The sequence below is a fragment of the Rhinichthys klamathensis genome, unplaced genomic scaffold (assembly GCF_029890125.1).
Source record: "Rhinichthys klamathensis goyatoka isolate OS25496 unplaced genomic scaffold, OSU_Roscu_1.1 h1tg000303l_1, whole genome shotgun sequence".
NCBI classification, from domain to species: Eukaryota; Metazoa; Chordata; class Actinopteri; order Cypriniformes; family Leuciscidae; genus Rhinichthys; species Rhinichthys klamathensis.
Window position 1 is genome coordinate 3,932,501 of NW_026606822.1, and position 19,911 is coordinate 3,952,411.

A 19,911-nucleotide genomic window follows, 5' to 3' on the forward strand; every position below is an offset into this window, starting at 1 on the left:
TGATTATTTATTTGTATTTTATGTATTATTATTATTCTTTTTTCTTTTTTTTTTATCGTGGTTGAACACCTTGCAATCAGAGGTGCAAAGAGGTCTGGTGTTCAGTTATGTTTTTGCCACAGTGGGGTAAAGTTCAAATATCATTTATGAGTATGTATAATGGAAAATGCATTCTTCTGTTACTGGCCGCCAATTCTTGTTTTTTTATTTTAATCACCATTTTGCCCCTATTTTTTTTTTTTTTTTTGCAGTTTACCTACAGGTCTTGTCAAATGAATTTCGAAATGTACAGATATTTCATATATTTTCTCAGTTAATATGATCTCTTTAAGACAGAACTATTCAAGAATTAGCTCAAAATATTGTTTTACATGGACTACATAGCATGTCACTCTGCTGGACATTGTGTTTACTGATGAAATATCATATCAGTTGCCCAAATGCAAAGCAATTTATGTCCATACAGCATCTTTTGAGGGTTTTGCCATGCCAATGCTTGTTTTCGCCAATGAATAAAAAAATAATAATAATAATTGCGACTTTTTATCTCACAATTGCGAGAAATGAAGTCAGAATTGTGAGAAATAAAGTCGCAATTGCGAGATAGAAAGTCGCAATTCTGAGAAATAAAGTCGCAATTGCGAGATATAAAGTCGCAATTCTGAGAAATAAAGTCGCAATTATGAGAAATAAAGTCGCAATTGCGAGAAAAAAGACAGAATTGTGACTTTTTATCTCACAATTCTAACTTTTTTTCTCGCAATTCTGACTTTATAACACATAGTTGCGAGTTTATATCTCGAAATTCTGACATCTTTTCTCAGAATTGTGAGATATAAACTCGCAATTGCGAGTTATCAGGCCAATTCTAAGGGGAAAAAAGACTAACTTTTCCCACTCAGAATAGTTTATATCTCACAATTCCTACGCAATTTTGACTTTATATCACGCAATTCTGACTTTATAACACGCAATTGCGACTTTATATCAATCAATTCTGACTTTATATCTCGCAATTCTGACTTTATAACACGCAATTGCGACTTTATATCAATCAATTCTGACTTTATATCTCGCAATTCTGACTTTATAACACGCAATTGCGATTTTATATCACGCAATTCTGACTTTATATCTCGCAATTGTGAGAAAAAAAGTCAGAATTGTGAGATAAAAAGTCGCAATTACCTTTTTTATTTTTCATTCTGTGGCGGAAACAAGCTTCCATAGTTTTGCATGAACCTGAAGTGGTCTAGTCCCAGGAAATCCACATCATGAGATGTGACATCAGATCTGAAGTCACATCACACATGTATGACGTATCATTTTAGCCGACCCAGAGAAAAACCAGCCCACACGGCTCAAGTTGTACAAGCGTCGGCTTGTGTGTGTATGCAGGGACTCTAGAATTGGTTGCCGCTGGGATCCGTTAACTGAAAGCTGTAAATTATTCATCAACTCTGGGCTTAGCTGATCATAATCCTGCTACTCTTGCATTTGCAGAAATGGCAAACGTCGGTCATAATGCAAAACTGTGTCATTTAGTGGGTTTATCATTGGAGAGTTAGAGAGAGAGTTATGTAGATTACAGTACTTCTGCGAAAGCCATGGATCTCTGAGTTCACAACAATACTGATATTCACTCATTTTTAGAGCCTCTTGGTATTTTGCATGTTTTCTGACTGTGTTGATTGTGTGGGAAATGTGACCAAATATGTAGTAAAACAGCGAGTTTTCTTGGAAGCTGAAAGCATAATCAAATTAGTAACACTTTACAATAAGGTCCCATTATGCAACATTAGTTAATGCAATAACTAAAATGAGTCATTTGTTGCAGTATTTATTTATTTATCTTTGTTAACATTAGTTAATAAAATTCAACTGTTCATTGTTAGTTCTATTAAATAATGTTAACCAATACAACTTTTAATTTTAGTTTTGTAGGAAATGTTGAAGGTAACACTTTGGTTTAGTGTCCAATTCTCACTATTAAGTTGCTTATTATCATGCATTTTACTAGGATATTGGCTGTTTATTAGGACTTATAAAGCACATTATTAATACCTTATTCTGCTTGACCTTATTCTACATCCCTTGATCTTATTAACTATTATTAAGCAGTAATTAGTTTACTGAGGCAAAAGTCATCATTAATATTGAGTTAATAGTGAGAATTGGACCCTAATCTAAAGTAGCTAAGATTAATAAATGCTTGTTAATAAGTTAAATAATGTTAACACAAGTAATTATTGTAAAGTGTGACCATCAAATTAGACTAAGTCTTTAGTAAACGAACATACTGAATGACTACTGGGCATCAGAATTCTGTGTAATTCTGTGCATGCAGGTTCTGTGTGTGTGTGTGTGTGTTTGTGTGTGTGTGTGTGTGTGCGTGTGTGTGTGTGTGTGTCGTACTGAAGCGGTGTAGTGTGTCCTTGTCTTTATTGATCTGCAGGTCTCATGAGTGCTGCAGTGAAGGCACTGCGGAGGAGACACACTGCAGATGCTGGAGTTTACTGGAGTTTACTGGTTATGATCACAGTGTGGCTCAGGATTTACTCAAGTACTTTAATAACAGTTCCTTAGGATGGATGTGAGCGCTAGCTTTAATAAACCGTATAAAACGTTTTGTCAGCTAACCAAAAATCGAACGTGTTAACATATACACTCACCGGCCATTTTATTAGGTACCCCATGCTAGTAACGGGTTGGACCCCCTTTTGCCTTCAGAACTGCCTCAATTCTTCGTGGCATAGATTCAACAAGGTGCTGGAAGCATTCCTCAGGGAGTTTGGTCCATATTGACATGATGGCATCACACAGTTGCCGCAGATTTGTCGGCTGCACATCCATGATGCGAATCTCCCGTTCCACCACATCCCAAAGATGCTCTATTGGGTTGAGATCTGGTGACTGTGGAGGCCATTTTAGTACAGTGAACTCATTGTCATGTTCAAGAAACCAATTTGAAATGATTAGAGCTTTGTGACATGGTGGAAGTAGCCATCAGAGGATGGGTACATGGTGGCCATAAAGGGATGGACATGGTCAGAAACAATGCTCAGGTAGGCCGTGGCATTTAAACGATGCCCAATTGGCACTAAGGGGCCTAAAGTGTGCCAGGAAAACATCCCCCACACCATTACACCACCACCACCAGCCTGCACAGTGGTAACAAGGCATGATGGTTCCATGTTCTCATTCTGTTTACGCCAAATTCTGACTCTAACATCTGAATGTCTCAACAGAAATCGAGACTCATCAGACCAGGCAACATTTTTCCAGTCTTCAACTGTTCAATTTTGGTGAGCTCTTGCAAATTGTAGCCTCTTTTTCCTATTTGTAGTGGAGATGAGTGGTACCCGGTGGAGTCTTCTGCTGTTGTAGCCCATCCGCCTCAAGGTTGTGCGTGTTGTGGCTTCACAAATGCTTTGCTGCATACCTCGGTTGTAACGAGTGGTTATTTCAGTCACTGTTGCCCTTCTATCAGCTCGAACCAGTCTGGCCATTCTCCTCTGACCTCTGGCATCAACAAGGCATTTCCGCCCACAGTACTGCCGCTTACTGGATGTTTTTTCTTTTTCGGACCATTCTCTGTAAACCCTAGAGATGGTTGTGCGTGAAAATCCCAGTAGATTAGCAGTTTCTGAAATACTCAGACCAGCCCTTCTGGCACCAACAATCAACAAATCAACTTTCTTCCCCATACTGATGCTCGGTTTGAACTGCAGGAGATTGTCTTGACCATGTCTACATGCCTAAATGCACTGAGTTGCCGCCATGTGATTGGCTGCTTAGAAATTAAGTGTTAACGAGCAGTTGGACAGGTGTACCTAATAAAGTGGCCGGTGAGTGTAAATTCACTTTTTTAAAATTAAAAACAAATGATTTATTATTTTCATTATTTTTTATTGTAATGTAGGCTATAATTAATTATTTTGTTGTATATTATATTATTATTATTATTTAATTTTTCTATTATTTAATTTTATTACTGCATTAGGTTGCATCAGATCAGACGGAAACAGCTTCTTTAAAGAAACATCTGCACATTTTTACTTTTAACAGTGATAGAAATAGATATAAAACAACAAACATAAAATGAATATTTAGTCTTATACAATTTCAAATAGATTTACAAGTATTTGTTGTTACCACTAGTACCAAAAGTACCATAGTATTCCCATAAAAAACGGCTATATTTCTCTAGGGTTTGAGTGTGTGTTTGACTTCTGCTGCTCACGCTGTTTTCCTGCTGACTGTGATCAAGAGTCAGTTCTCCTCCTCCGTCTCATTACTCCTTCTTCACTCCATCCTTTTTGCTTTCACCTCATGTGAGGGACGTGCAGATTCGACTAGAGGAATGTGCATCTTACATGTAACATTGGTGTCATTTAACATATTGTTGTTTTCACATTTTATAAAAGCAATAATACACTTGTTAAAGTGATTTAAGGGGTCCAACTTCACGCTGTGCCTAAAAACAGTCCTTAAGCATTGTAAAATCACTGTAAACGCATATCTTTATGAGGCTCTCTAACTTTTTAGAGTCATTTGAATGAGCTTTTATATAATTTCTGTTTTGTTTTGTTTTTTACTTCTTTTGTCTTTAGTTGTGATTGAATGTGACGTGAGTGAGGGCTGTAAATAACTATTACCTCAGACTTTGACCATCAGTCGAGCAGCTTCAGATAAGTTATCTTAAAGGGATGATCCTAGAATTAAAATTAAGTCATCATTTACTCACCCTGGCATTGTTCTAATGCTGTATGACATTCTTTCTTTTATGGACCACAAAAGGAGAATAAAAAACCCCATATAATACATTTATAATGGCAGTCAATAGCCAACAGCATCAAGCTTTAAAAAAAAAGCTTTTTAATAATGACTTGTAATTCACAATATTTCACTTTTATTGTATTTTTGATTAAATAAATGCAGGATTGGTGAGCATATAAGATAATTCTTTCAAATGCATTAAAACATTAAATGGTAGTGTATATTTAGAATAAAATAAATCCTTTGATTTAATTTTCCGCATTGAAAAAAGCAAAATATTAAACTAAAAGAACAAGTTGGACTTTTTACAACTAACTTGAAGCTCAACATTACAGGCCTGATCGAATGAGAAACGTATACTAGTAAAACTGACTTATTTTATTTGGGTTGGTAAACAATCGTCAACATGCCACTGGACATTATTATGTCTCTGTCATTTTTATGACACAGAAAGACTTTCATCAATCATTAACATTGCTGTATTGAATACTCTCTCGTCATGGAAAAATGTCAGGAGATTTTTAGGCATTCCAGCTGTTCCATCATTCTTTGTTTATCGGTTCAGAGCTTTGGGCTTCAGGCATGGAAGTTAAAAACCATCAGAGACATAAAGCATACATTTATAGAAGATAAATGTAATGTCATGTGAGATGGTTTTATTGCTGAATAGCTGCTGTATAGCTGGGATATATATATATATATATATATATATATATATATATATATATATATATATATATATATATATATATAACATAGAAAATAGTACCAAATGTCTGTTGTTGTCTAAAATAAACAGAAGCCTTAAACCTGTATTCACCCCTCATCATCCCATGGCCACCACCCCCCCCCCCCCCCCCCCCACACACACACACACATACACACACACACACTGTCAGAATAATTCAAGTCAAATGTGATTAGTCTCTCTCTCTCTCTCTCTCTCTCTCTCTCTCTCTCTCTCTCTCTCTCTCTCTCTCTTTGTCCACCAAGAAGCATTTTTATCATCGGGGTACAGTTAGCTTTGACTGCGTCTGCTGTTTCTTTAAAGCCTAACTAAGTTAACTCCGTAAGAAAGAAGCGAAATTGAAGAGAAGTGTTGAGTGTTGAGGCAGGTTTTGGGGGGGTGGAGAGTCCCACGTGCCTGGATCTGAGACCCACGGCTGAACGCGGGGGATCGGTGAGCCTTTTGTTGCTTCTCCTCTTTTGTCATGGCTAGACTCTTTAGCGTTCGTCATCAGTATGGAGGAGAAGAGGATGCATGTGTGTGGATGCTGGAGGACAGCTTGGTTTGGGGGTAGTGTGGGGTTTTGTTTTTGATGGTGTGGTTTGGAGAGAGACTGTCTGACTCGTATTTACATTCATGCATTTGGCAGACACTTTTATGATACTTGCATTGCATTCAAGGTGTATGTATAATCAGTTCATGATTAGTTCAGTTTATCAGATTTACTTTAACACACACATGCTCATATGCAATTGGTTGGAGTCTCTGTCTTTTCGCGTTTTTGTCTGTATTTTAGTGCATTCATACATGCACTGACCTTTGTTCTTTTGGTGTGTAGCTTGTATTTGACTTCAATACAGTATCATATCATTTGAAATGAGATAAAGACAGCGTTTAAGGTCAAAGACTATCGGTGAGTTATAAATATAAACTAAATATAGAAAGTGGTTAAAATGTATGATCTAAAATAACATGCATGCAGTGGCACGTTTTATGCATTAGGGATGCAATGTTTTGAGTGTGGCTATGACCGAAGTCAGTCAATAGTTAGGAAGCCTAACCACTTTCACAGTTCTTTTGTCTAATGTGCCAGAGAGAGTCATGTGCAATGATTAAAATGCCTCCCGCTGACGCCCCGTCAATTTAAATGGATTAACTGAACATGTCACCCACATTGAGACCATTTTGCCCAATTGCTTTTGAGCAACTTGTACTATAATTTCTTTAACCTTGCAATAACCCTGATATAATGAGAATATGAAGCTCATACTCGAGGAGGAAGAACATTTTAGTTTTACTCAGAGGCCCAAACTATCAAATATGTGGTGCAGTTGCTGATATTTATGGTCAAAAATCTTGTATTGTAAATCAGTCAGATCTTAATTACAGTAAGCAGGCTACTTTCATAAAATGCATATCTGCAGTCACTCTATATCTCCCAATAATATTAAGTTTATATTTAAATTAGGGCTGTCAAATGATTAATCGTGATTAATCACATCCAAAATAAAAGTGTGTGTTTACATAATATATGTGGGTGCACTGTGTATAATTATTTGATGTATATAAATACACACACATGCTTATATATATTTAAGAAATATTTTCATGTATATACTGTATATAGATTTATATATAATTTATATTATATTTAAATATAAATGTTTTATGTATAAATAATATTTTTTTCTTAAATATACATGCATGTGTGTGTATTTATATATATACAAAATAATTATACATAGTGAGTGCACCCACATATATTATGTAAAAAAAACTTTTATTTTGGATGTGATTAATCACGATAAATCATTTGACAGCCCTAATTTAAATGCTTAGTTTTATGATCAATTCTGTACTTTATAATGTGGAGGGCAAAACAAATAATACAATGCAATACAATGACGATTGAGAGATGAATAAATGTATAAATAAATAAACATTCCTCAAAGGCCTGTTGTATCATATTTAATATATTTTAACATGATTTTTCTCAAATAAAAGTGTGGATAATCAAGTAAACCTAAGTTGTTTCAGTCCAGTAAATGCTCATCTTGAAATATTACAAATGTATCAAATAAATTATACTAAAAGGCCTTTCGCTTGCTAAAAAGTATGAACCATCAATCAGACAACAGAAGGCATGTAGTAGATGGTGTGCAACAGCAGTTTTGAGCCTGTTGATCATATAGAGACCTTAAAAAATGGCATATTAAATATGATACAGTAGACTTTACAGGTTTAAGATTTCATTTCAATGTTGAAATCTTATAGGGTTAAGATTGTCACAAATGGGTTTTAATGATTGCACAAAGATGAGGATTCAACTGAAAACAGTCTTTAATTTTAAATCCAACTCGGAAATACTCAGGAGATTACAAAATTATTACACAACCACATTAACAGTGACGAGACGGGACCATGAACTGACAGAACTCGGGGTTTAAAGTTTAAACACACCGAGGGAAACGAGGAAACTAAATGAACAACATGAACTTACTTAGTGACTCATAGGCACACACTAGGAAACTAGGTCAAGATACAAATGGCAGAGAACAGAACAGAACCAAAACACAATGAACTAACAGAACTAAATATAACCCTTACAAAGATTTCATTTGTTGTAAAGTTTGGTGCACTTGTGTGCCAGCCTTCATTGTTGTTGTCCCTCTGAACTGTGTTCACATTTATTGTTTTCAACTGACCCAAATATTATTCATCCCCCTCTCCCACTCCCAGTGTCCTATAAATAAGTGGAGCTCGTCTTGTCAAGTCTGAATAATGGCATGATATCATCATGGCTCGCCCATAATTTTATTATCATTGCAAACACTCAGAAGTCACATGAGTCATTTGTCAATGTCGTTTGTGTTAGTACGCCTTCAGCGCAGCAATCCGTAGTATGACATTCATAAATTTCATTCCAAGGTTATAAAGACATTCAGGCATCGGATGTTATTGTGCTTGCAGGTCTTGTTTGTGTGATGTTGTGACAATGGATTTATCTCAACAATTATACAATTATCTTAAGAATTTATATATATAAAAATCCAGTTATTTCCTTCAGTGTTTTCACTCTGAATGATGTTCATCACCGTGATGAGATCACTGATAGAGAATTCAATTATCATGATACAGTCAGGGCTCAAACTGAAGCTTTGTGTTTGTTTTGAGCATAATGTGGCCTGGAATAGATCAGATGGATCACAGATTTGAAGTGGCAGTGTAATTTAATCATACTGAATCATTTGTGTAAGTCTGGGTGGGTGAGGCCTTTCAAAGTTGGGTCTTTTTAGTGACATTTTTTAAGTGAGAATATAAATTCAGCCCTGGTTTCACAGACAGGACTTAGGGTATTTAAGTAGCTTTTATAAATGTGCCTTAGAAAAAAACATTACTGGTGCGCTTCTTGAGACAAAACATATTTTAAGATATATCAGTGCAAGTTGCTTTCAGTTAAAACAGCTCAAACATGCATTTTAGTCTGGGACTAGACTTAAGCAGTGTCTGTCAAACTGGGGGTCTGTGTTTTAAAGATTAGATGCCATATCAGGATTGTGCAACCAGTTACATTCTTAGCCTACAAGATCACATTGATCTCTATGTTGCTCATTTGTCCCATTGTTGAATGTTTTGCACTGGCAAAAATGACATTTTAATTAAATGTATTCCAACAGATTCAATTAAGGTATTGTCTGGGTTTAGATGAGCGCAAAACAACATAACTTAAGTCATGACAATTACAAACATTCCCTATGTTGTATAGGAAACTGCAACAACTGGCTTTGTCAGATGGCATCTCTGTTTTGATTCAGTTGAAATGATGTTCTTTATCATGAACCGCCACTCACAGCAATATTGGATTTGTGAAGTGAACTATATTGGTTTAAAATAACCTTGCAGATCCATCTCAGAGTCTGCATGTCCAGAACAACAGATCTAGTTTCCACACGATTGCTAAAATAGTCCTCCAGGGCTCTGTTTTGGGCCCTATTTGTTTTCTATTTGTCAATGACTGAAAGTTTAATTTTGAAAAGGCTATACTCGGGTTGACACCAGGTCATTATAGACCTCACTGCAAGATTGTAAATCAGATTGTAATACTCAGAGGACAAACTTCATGACTAACACAAAACAAGAGACTACAAGACTTCACTTTCTATTGTTTCCATGCTTTTAAGGCTACTTAAACTACTAAATGCATGGTCCTACTTGACATTTTGAATGCTTTAAATGAATTTTACACCGCATTATTGTCCCTGTAAGAGGTCTTATTAGGTAGGTATTGTAGGTAAAACTGCTTTGCTGTTCTTTCCCAGCTAGCAAGGAACGTTCTCAGAACTTATGCTAACGTTCTGGCAAGGTTCTCTCAAAGTTATCAACAAACATTTATCCTGCAACATTAATATAATGTTCGTTCAAAGTTATCTGGTCTGGTCTTTCTTTAATAATGTTCCCCCAAAATGTTAGCACAATAACTTTTTTAAAACCTTAGAACATTCAGAAATAATGTTAGCAAAACGTTCTTAGAACATTTTTTTGTTAGCTGGGTTGACCGGTTTTTTCCTTTTATTGTTAATGAAACCATATATGTTCATTAATATGTTCTCATAACTTTTGTCTTTTTTTTCTGCAGTACATGGTGAATTTCATTCGTTAGCTTCAATCCTGCTCTGCCAAATCTCACAGCATGTCGGGTGCCTACGATGAGTCCGCCATGTCCGACGAGACCACAGAGAGTTTCTGGGAGGTCAGGCTCAAAAACTTAATAATTCTGGAATATTATTAGTCGTACATGTAGGTTAAATGTCTCATTCGTACGGGAAACAACAGCTATGAAGCTCTGGTGTTTGATTAGCTGCCAAACAAGCTGTTAGCGACTGTCACATGTTATCCTATCATATTGACTTTTAATGCTGTGGAAGTGTGTCATTCAGCCAAAGGGCGACCAAACATTATATTGATTAGCATGGTGTTAACATAGTATTAGAGGTAAAACTGTGTCATTATTGATTTATTGATCATACATATAGCGCAGACTGTAATAGGATTGCATTCATTTTCTTATTTAAATTTTTTTTAAAATTGATTGGTTTAATTAATTCGATTTAGGATAAATACACTTGAGTGGTCACTGTTTTCTATTGAATACAGATATTTTAGCTCTAATGCTTTAGTAGTGTCCTGTCCATGACTTTACCTATTTCAAAGGGTTCTATGTTTCTCAGGTGGGGAACTACAAGCGTACAGTAAAGCGAATCGAGGATGGCCATCGGCTCTGCAATGACATGATGAGTTGCATACAGGAGCGTGCCAAGATCGAGAAGGCCTATGCCCAGCAGCTCACCGACTGGTCTAAGAGGTGGAGGCAGCTCGTGGAGAGAGGTGCTGAATGATTTATAACGTGGCCATGGAGAACCATGTTTGCTCACTTCAGAAATCCTTGAGTAGATTTAAAGTGACAACCTTGAAAGCAAATGTTGTGTCTAAATAAACTTCTCTTTCACCCTTGCATTCTAACTCAATCAGTTCTAATGCGTTGTTATTGCTGCTCGCAGGGCCGCAGTACGGCACTCTGGAGAGAGCCTGGTTAGCTGTGATGACAGAAGCAGAAAAGGTGAGCGAGTTGCACCAGGAGGTGAAAAATAACCTGCTGAACGAGGACTTGGAGAAGGTGAAGAACTGGCAGAAAGATGCCTACCACAAACAAATGATGGGCGGATTTAAAGAAACCAAAGAGGCGGACGAGGGGTTCCGAAAAGCCCAGAAACCTTGGGCCAAAAAACTCAAAGAGGTGAGGTGACAGAACTTCTCTCACAAGTGTTTTTTTGTGACCCATTTCCAATTAATGATTGCAAACGGCCTTCCAATTACATTCTACATTCTTTTAAATGTGCACTGTCGTTTTTCCACTTAAAAACATACATATTATTTTCAAAAAATGATTGCTAGAGAATACCAGCTTATTATTTTGCACACCAATCACCCTGAAGTGAAATGCCATAAATGCTGGTGATTTAGAGGCAGTCAAACCTGGTCTATGTTTGAATTAATATACTATTTATGCAGTAAATGGTGTGTATGCTTTGCACAGTATGCATATTTTCTGTATGCATGGAAAACCTGAGTATTTTTGTTTGAATGTGCAGTATACAACAGAGCACTGTGTGGAATACTAAATCCCAGAATTCAATGTGCTTGACTTGAAACAATTGAAACGCAATGATAAAAAAAATATTAATGCCAAATAACCATATTTATTTTCTGAGATATTATTTGGTCACCATTCGGTGAATTAAACATGCAATGCAATGAGGTCATGTGACAGCAATGTATAATGTGCAAGCATAATGTATTCTGTTTCACGTAATATAAAAAAAAAAAAAAAATAGTATGCAACAAGCAGTAATCTAATATACTATTTCTAATATAGCCATAAACAAGAAATGACTTAGTGCATGTTATAACTTGGCTGATGAAATACAAACAAATCATTGAATAATTCACTCACAATGCTTACCATGTTCATCTTATCTTTTATTTGCAGTTGGAAACAGCCAAGAAAACATACCATATGGCCTGCAAGGAAGAAAAAATTGCATCTACAAGGGAGGCCAATAGCAAAGGAGAGGCGTCAGTCACATCAGATCAGCAAAAGAAACTCCAAGAGAAGGTGGACAAGTGCAAAAACGACGTTCAGAAGGTCAGCCAAGAAAACAATGCATATTATGTACAACATGCATATTTCATAAACAAACCAAAAGTGATGCACTTACAATGAAAGTCTATGGAACGAATATAAAATTCCTTTAAATTGTGTGCATGGCATATATTATTCTCAATGTTTTTATATTTTAACAGTATCCAAAAAATGTTGACCTAGAATGCAACATATCTGTGGTCTGGTCTCTTTTAATATTCTTGTTGATATTCAAAACTCACCACAATAGATTCAACAGACAGAAAACAGAAATATCCTCAAGCAATTTCAACCTCTATTCATTACACCAGCAGGTCCGACTCCCCAGAGCTTACTTTCATATTACTACTCTGCCTTTGGACCACTTAATAGGGGTGTTCAATAAATGGCCCCCTAGTGCACCGTACAGCCAATTCATTAGCCTTTAATCTAAACCAGCATCCATTATAAGCACTTAACCCAGAGTCCCAGTGGAACCAGCTCTGCCACAATAGAACAATGGCCAAGCTGGACATTTGAGTGACAGCTTTAGTTAGCTATAAAACCATCCCATATAATGATATTATTAAATTAAGAATATCTACACATGCTCTAACTTTACAACTCACATTTCACCCCTAAAAGAAAAATATATAGAGATATTTTGCATAAAGCAATCAAACCTGTCATTAAGATGTTTGCATTTTGTCATTACTTTCATGACATTTCCATCAGAAATGTGTCTGGACATTTAACTTTTGAGCTAATTTGAGCTTATTTTTCTTATTCTCATTACTGTGATGATTCTTAAATTACTATAATACAGTTATTTTAATACAGCATAGTAATATACAATTTCTTATCATTCTTTGTTTGTTTTTTTGTACTATGATAATGAGAATTTGGGGGGAAATGTGAGCATCACAATATATATATCTTACTAGTCCTAAAAATATTTTTGTTTGTTATTTAAAATATGTTGGGTTTTTTTTTGTTACTTTTGTTTTTACAGTCTACTTATAATGCCATGGTTTTGTGTACCAAAGTCATTATTTAGTTTAACATGATCATTTTCCGTCCTCTCTGACACTTTAACAGGGTTAGAATTTAACAGGCTTTAATTTTAGAACTTTATGCAAGTACCCTTTGTTATGATTGGCTCACCTCTTCATATTTGCATAAATGGGACATCTCATATTTATGCAACAAGTCAGAAGATTTAAGATGTTTGTTTTTTAGGCCAAAGAGAAATACGAGAAGACCCTTGATGAGCTCAGCAAGTGCACGCCGCAGTACATGGAGAACATGGAGGTCGTGTTCGAGTCAAGCCAGCAGTTCGAGGAGAAGAGGCTGAACTTCCTCCGCGAGGTGCTTCTGGATATCAAACGCCATCTTAACCTCACTGAGAGCCAAAGGTCAGCTTGAAATCAGACACAGATCGGGTCTCCTAAGCCTGGTGGTCTGAAGTCTACTTATTTTTATTAACGTAATGCTTTCATAATGCATTTTTTACATCATCTATATGCTAGTGTCCTGTTGACAAACTAAACTTTTAGCAGATGTGCACTATTATTCAAAAGTTTGGTGTCAGTAATTTTTTTTTTTAAAGAAATGAATATTTTATTCAGCATTTAATTGATCAAATGTGAATAGGAAATACATTAGCACATATGAAAGAAAATTGCATCAGTCATTAGTCTCTTAAAAAAACTCTATAATTCATATTCTACAGCTATGCCACAGTCTACCGGGAACTGGAGCGTAGCATCACCTCAGCCAGCGCCCAAGAAGACCTGAAGTGGTTCAACAACCTCCACGGGCCAGGCATGCACATGAACTGGCCACAGTTTGAGGTAAAGTCCATATGTGGGATCAGTGAGAACGCACTCTATCTGGTGTAACTTACTGAGTATTTCTCATATAATTCCTCTTGTCTCTAAATCAGGAGTTCAACCCAGAACTGAGCCACTCTATTAATAAGAAAGAGAAGGTGAAGAGGAACCATGATGGAATCACGTTGACTCAGATCACCCATGGTGTAGATCCGGGCACACCGCAGACTGGAGACCGGGGCAGGTACAGAGGTTTTTGTGTTATTTAACCCTATAAAGCTTTGTGTTATTTAACCCTATAAAGCTTTGTGTTATTTAACCCTATAAAGCCTTGTGTTATTTAACCCTATAAAGCCTTGTGTATCATATTTGATACACACATTTCTAACGCCTCGAAATCATCAACTTTGAAAAAACCTGTTGCACACAATCAACTACATGCCTTCTTTCATCTGATTGATAGTTTATACATTTATAGCAAGTAAAAGTCAAGTAAGTTTTAGTGCAGTCATAAAAACATCTTCCTTCAGGTCGTGATGTTTTTGCTGTAAAATCTTGACCTTTTTTTTTTAGAAAGTAAATGTAAGAATAACTTTTTAGATTGTTATTAATATTTCAAGATTAACATTTACTGGGCTAAACCAACTTAGGTGATTTTGATTATCCATTTATCATCTTTTTTTTAAATCATGCTAAAATGTTAGTTTCAAGTATGATACATCAGGCTTTTGAGGAATGTTTTTTTTTTATCTCAATCATCCTATATTATACTACGAGGCTGTTGAATGCTTGAATCTGATTGGCTGACAAACGTTCTAAGGTGTGCAATTATTTTTAGGGAAACGGACGGCTAAAGTAGTTCCAGCAGGTCTTGGCCGCATTACAGTTCCATATCACTTCGCCAGTTATTTTAAAGGTCCTACAACAGCAAAAAAAAAAAACAACGACACTGACCAAGCAAATAAATATAGTAAACGATATGATGAAAACGACTAATTATTTCCATGTTTTTTGCCACAAAATTACGTTTTATTATTCACTTAAAGTACATAGTCTCTTTCTCCTGCTCTCTCTCCCAATCAAACGCACACACACATACAGTACGGACACACAGAAACATGTTGTCAGCGCTGCTCTGATGATTTTATCAGTAAAATAGTTTAGCAACTTAAAAGCTACATGACATTTCTCACTAGCGAGGTAATAACGGCACTGTTCTTGAAGCAGATAAACTTACAGTTTCGCTATTAGTAGAGACGCTGCTGCCCGAACACTGTTGGTAATTCACGCACGCTCAGGTAATTCACACACGCTTAATCTCTCTCTCTCTCTCTCTCTCTCTCTCTCTCTCTCTCTCTCTCTCTCTCTCTCTCTCTCTCTCTCTCTCTCTCTGTATAATAACTGCAATAATCACTGCATTAGTCTACTATCAATGGCTCAAGCCTCCGTTTTTGGAGTTGTGGGATAAGATTAAGATTTGAAAATTTGTCCTTCTCGGGCGAGCTTTTTAATGACAAAAACCTGACAAACGTCTTGAAATCCATAATCTGAACAATGTCAGAATAATTGACTTTGGTCTGTTGAATTATTAGAAAATAAGCCAACTCCACTGCACGTTGTGGTCGCATTACCACCTCGGGTGTGCTTATTTTCTAATAATTCAACAGCCCGCTGTCAATTTGCTTACGTATTGCATTGTAAATATCATCCTAATACGCCATATCTTTAACGGTTATGTTCTTTGTGTGGGCTGTTTTTACTTTCAATTCCATGATGTTTCCTTCCTGTGTTTAGTTCCTGTTCCTAGTTGTTTTCTAAGGTTACTCAACGGTTAGTTGGTTATGTTCACCTGAGTCTTGTTTGGTTCCTCATTTAGCCAAGTATTTAAGCCCTCAGTTTGGTTCTTCTCTTTGTCCTGTATTGTCTTTGCATTAGTGAAGCTGTTACGTTGAGTGTTTCCTTCTGGATTGCCTTTGTTTTTGTAAGTAAAAGTATGTCTGCTGCCACTTATGGCGCTTTTCCATTACCAGTACCAGCTCGACTCGACTCGACTCGCCTTGGCTCGCCTCGACTCGGCTCGCTTTTCGCTCCGTTTTCCATTGCAGAAAGTACCGCCACAAATAGTACCCGGTCGTCATAGCGACGGCTTTCGTTCCTCGTTGCCCCATCAAGCTCTCGCTGGATCCTCTCTTCGGCAACCAAACAAAGGAATGTCTGCACCTCCTCGTTTGACCACGGCGTATTCTTCCGAGTTGCCATAATAATAGTAGTAAGTTTAGTAACTATCTCTGGCCAAACTATTTAAAATACTCCATCTGGCGCGTGCAATGATGACGCAGATTCTCTGTGACCAATCAGCAGTCGGCATTGTTTTCACGTCACATTTTAGTATCGGCTTAGCTCGCCTCAGCTCGCTTGGAACCTCGCCAGAGGTGGTACGAAAAAAAGTACCCGAAAGCAGGTACAGGTACAACTTTTACACAGTGGAAAACCAAACAAAGGCGAGTCGAGTCGAGCCGAGCCGAGCCGAGGCGAGCTGGTACTGTGTAGTGGAAAAGCGCCATTAGATCCTCTGCTCCTCTTCCCTTGCCTGCACTGTGCTGTTTGTTAATGTTCTCCATTGTTGCTAACGCTAACCTCTGGAGAAACTAACCTGCGCTTCTCCCGTCTGGTTGTGGTGTTCAGCGTGAGCAGTTACGAGAGGAACCAGCAGTGTTCTGCCGAGTGGTCTGATGATGAGCAGCCGCCTGCCGCCCAACCAGCCAGTGAAACAAACGGAAATCCATTCGATGAGGAGAGGAAAGGAGTGCGAGTGAGAGCGCTATATGACTATGACGGCCAAGAACAAGATGAGCTCACATTTAAAGCTGGTGAGAATCATGTTTTTGAAAGAAGTCTCTTGAAGGCTGCTGATCAAACAGTAAAAGTGAAATATTGCTATTTAAAATAAATCTGTTCTATTTGAATATATTTTAAAATGTAATTGTATTCCTGTGATGCAAATACTCTAGTCTCATGATCCTTCAGAAATCATTCTAATATGCTGATTTGCTGCTCAAGAAACATTTCTGATGATTATCAGTTACACAGTTGAGCTGCTTCATATTTTAGTGGAAACTATGATACGTTGTTTTCAGGATTCTTTGATGAATAGAAAGTTCAAAAGAACAGCATTTATTGAAATAGAATATTATCATTTATTTGAAATAGAAACCTTTTGTAACATTATACATGTCTTTACTGTCACTTTTGATCAATTTAATGCATACTTACTGAATAAAAGTATTCATTTCTTTTTCAGAAAAGAAAAGGTTTTGAACAGTAGTGTATATCATATGATGGTTATGGCTCTGGACATGCTGGAGCCTACAATTATGTTTTATAAACGTTTTCCAAACATTCCAGGGCTCGACATTAAGCCTTGTGTGCATCGATGACCTTGTTACAGTTAATACATTATTAATCACTGTTTACATTGAATGTAATAAAATCAGAATCATTCTAGTCGGAAGGTTTTGGTGTCTGAAGTTCCTGTACTTCCCAGGTTATTTTTCACTTTTGGTTTTCATCAGGCTACTTGGCAAGGAAAATTCTCTTTCGCTTGCCCTTCCAAAAAAAATTCACTTTCCGGGAAAAGCGGACAAGCGTTAATGTCGAGCCCTGCTTTCCATCTTGGTTTTGAGAATCTGAAACGAACTGTTTTCTTACTGTGAATAAAATGTTGTTTAAACGTTCTAACAATGAAACAATAGAAAATGTTCTAGCAATGTTTATTTCTGATATTCTAATAGCGAGTCGTGTTTTGAATATGTAAGGATGAAGTACATTTTTATAATGGCCATTTCACTGTTCGCTTGCCAAATAGACAAATAAATGGACATTAAATATTGAGTTTAGAATGTATTATGTGAAAAGAAACGCATAGCTACTAGAACATTTTGCATCCTTAATAGTGCATTTTATCAGCTCTTAACTGTACATCTACATGTTTTCCCAGGAGACGAGCTGATCAAACTAGAGGATGAGGACGAGCAGGGTTGGTGCAAAGGCCGGCTGGACGGCGGTCAGCTAGGCTTGTACCCGGCTAACTACGTTGAGCCCATTTAGTTGCCTTGTGTGGTGAAGAAGGCCTTAAAGACTTTACCCCACACTGCTCGAATGCGAGATTCCGGAAAAACCATTTCCTTGCCTGATTGACTTGCTGAAAAGCTTTACGCAGCATTTTCTTAACTCCGTAGCGAAAAAAACCTACAGCATTCAAAACACATATCAAATCCTAGCGAGAGCAGAGAATGATTCTGTGCGTCTATGTAGCCATGTTCAGTATGAGTTATTGTGTTGCTGACATGTGTTCACGTATGGTCTCCTGTAACAATATTAACATACTGACATCCATGAAGCCTAGCATAGCAAGAATCAGCTATGCAATGTGTATACTAGACTTTTATTTTGAAGTGGAATGTTCTGTTGAACCTAGTGAACATGAATTTCGCTTACATAATCTGACATATTTATGTGTTAAACAAGATATTCAATGAGAACAAATTTAGGGCGGGACTTTATTTTATGCTAATTTGATGTGAAAAGTGGGCGTTACATAGCAGAATGGGGCCATGTGGTTGGAGGGGAGGGGTTTAAAATTTAACGGATGGTGACATCATTCATCAAGGAGAGTTGATGTAGAGGTGGAGCATTTTAAAACTTATTTTTCTGGATAAATTGTGCACTAGAAATTTGTTTTAACAAAGTAAATACAGTCAGTTTTGAATATACGTTGGCTTTAATGTGAAATGCATCAGGATTTTTGTCCATTTTTTTCATCTAAGTGCAAATTATGCCTCAAAACACATTTCCATGTTTTTCTTCTCTTTTTTTATATTTTAGTTTCCCCATTTTAAAAAACATGTAAAGAGCTTGTGAACAAATTGTAAGCTTTCACTTTAAAGACTGGAGAATTATGGAGAAGTGAAACTTTTTTAAATATCCTGATTCTAAAGGATGGCTGATGGAATTTTTGTCTTTATGTGGAATAAATCCAGAATGAATCAGAACTGAAATTCTAAAAGAAAAAGAAGTTTAGTTTATCTAGTGCATTTTTTTAATCGTTTTTATTTTTTTTGGATTAAATTGTGATTTTAAAATTTAATTTATTTATTTTTATTTTCTTCAGAATTTTTGACTTAGGATATTAGTTATGATTTCATGACCATTGAACTGTGTGGTTCACATTGATCTCTGGGCACATGCTATTGAAAAGTATGTTCAAATGCTTTTAAGTAGGCCTATTTCTTCTGCCTTTTTGTCTCTTTATGTAAATGGGAATATCTTTTAACAATAACTTATTCAGTAAGCAAACTCCTTACTGTAGCGCAACAATAATAATAATTTCATTTGTCATGTTTTCAACACTGTAGCTTTGTTTTTAGTGTGGGTGCTCAGCCGGTATGGATTGCGTCTTTAAGAGCAGGATGGAGAAGGTGACGTGTGTGTGTGTGTGTGTGTGTGTGTGTATATACTGTATGTTTAGACAGGACTGATGTGCTCTACTCTTCATGTCAGTGTAGTAACTGTTCCATTCAAGTTCACAATAAAAATCTGAGACAAATGCTAATGATTCCAAAGTTTTGGGTCACCACTAGAGGTCAGCATTGCAGAAGACCTTTACTATACTGTTTATAGTGTACTGTACAGTATATAATATACAGTAAATCGGTCATAGTTCGCCCTAAAATCCATAGATAAAGGCTGTAATATTTGTATTCATGCAAAAAATTTTTTTTTACTATTTACTATTTGTTTACGTAAATTATAATACTTTTAATAAACATAATAAATATGAATAGAATAATTAAATAATGAAATAAAAATATTCGAATAAAAACATTATCATTACT

The 19,911-nt window shown here is 36.4% G+C and overlaps 1 protein-coding gene across 2 annotated transcripts in view; it reads left to right on the forward strand.

Moving 5' to 3' along the window:
* Positions 1-19,628, forward strand: part of pacsin1b (protein kinase C and casein kinase substrate in neurons 1b) — a 32,397-nt gene extending 12,769 nt beyond the window's left edge. For both annotated transcript variants that reach the window (XM_056270442.1, XM_056270441.1), the window contains 9 exons: positions 10,143-10,256; positions 10,735-10,891; positions 11,065-11,300; positions 12,054-12,209; positions 13,425-13,600; positions 13,918-14,038; positions 14,131-14,261; positions 16,703-16,887; positions 18,015-19,628. In XM_056270442.1, coding sequence (XP_056126417.1) covers positions 10,197-10,256; positions 10,735-10,891; positions 11,065-11,300; positions 12,054-12,209; positions 13,425-13,600; positions 13,918-14,038; positions 14,131-14,261; positions 16,703-16,887; positions 18,015-18,124 — 1,332 coding nt within the window. In that variant the 5' untranslated portion in view covers positions 10,143-10,196 and the 3' untranslated portion in view covers positions 18,125-19,628. The remainder of the gene's footprint in view (positions 1-10,142; positions 10,257-10,734; positions 10,892-11,064; positions 11,301-12,053; positions 12,210-13,424; positions 13,601-13,917; positions 14,039-14,130; positions 14,262-16,702; positions 16,888-18,014) is intronic.
* The last annotated feature ends 283 nt before the right edge of the window (positions 19,629-19,911 follow it).